Source organism: Penaeus monodon, chromosome 32, assembly GCF_015228065.2.
Source record: "Penaeus monodon isolate SGIC_2016 chromosome 32, NSTDA_Pmon_1, whole genome shotgun sequence".
Classification (NCBI taxonomy): Eukaryota; Metazoa; Arthropoda; class Malacostraca; order Decapoda; family Penaeidae; genus Penaeus; species Penaeus monodon.
The window spans coordinates 27,550,202-27,550,549 of record NC_051417.1 but is presented as its reverse complement, the minus strand read 5'-3'; the positions used below and the strand labels follow the sequence as shown (position 1 = coordinate 27,550,549).

General features: G+C 42.8%; 1 protein-coding gene across 2 annotated transcripts in view; it reads left to right on the top strand.

Moving 5' to 3' along the window:
* Positions 1-348, top strand: part of LOC119593777 (TOG array regulator of axonemal microtubules protein 2-like) — an 8,567-nt gene that overhangs the window by 3,021 nt on the left and 5,198 nt on the right. For both annotated transcript variants that reach the window (XM_037942801.1, XM_037942800.1), the window contains one exon: positions 93-242. In XM_037942801.1, coding sequence (XP_037798729.1) covers positions 93-242 — 150 coding nt within the window. The remainder of the gene's footprint in view (positions 1-92; positions 243-348) is intronic.

Sequence of the window (348 nt, the reverse complement as noted above, 5' to 3'; positions counted from 1 at the left end):
TTTTTTTCTCTCTAATACTGAATACCATTAACACGACTTTTTTAAAATGTGACTTTTATACTGGTTATTAAAGAAAGTGTTGCCATCAACAGATCCGTCGATGATATGTCTTCTACCATGTCTTCTGTGGGCCTCCGGACAGCCAAGCCAGCCTCGTCTTGCTTCAAAGCTCACCTCGAACCATTCGCAAACCCGCAAGAAGGTCTGAAGAGAGCTCAGCAGCTGGTCAACTCTGGAGACTGGTGAGTTTGCTCTTCCTTTCATTCTCGGTGTGTTTGCTGCGTTTAATTGATGGAAGAAGATTACATTGTTAGTTGACTGACGGATAGATATGTAGACTGATGTGTG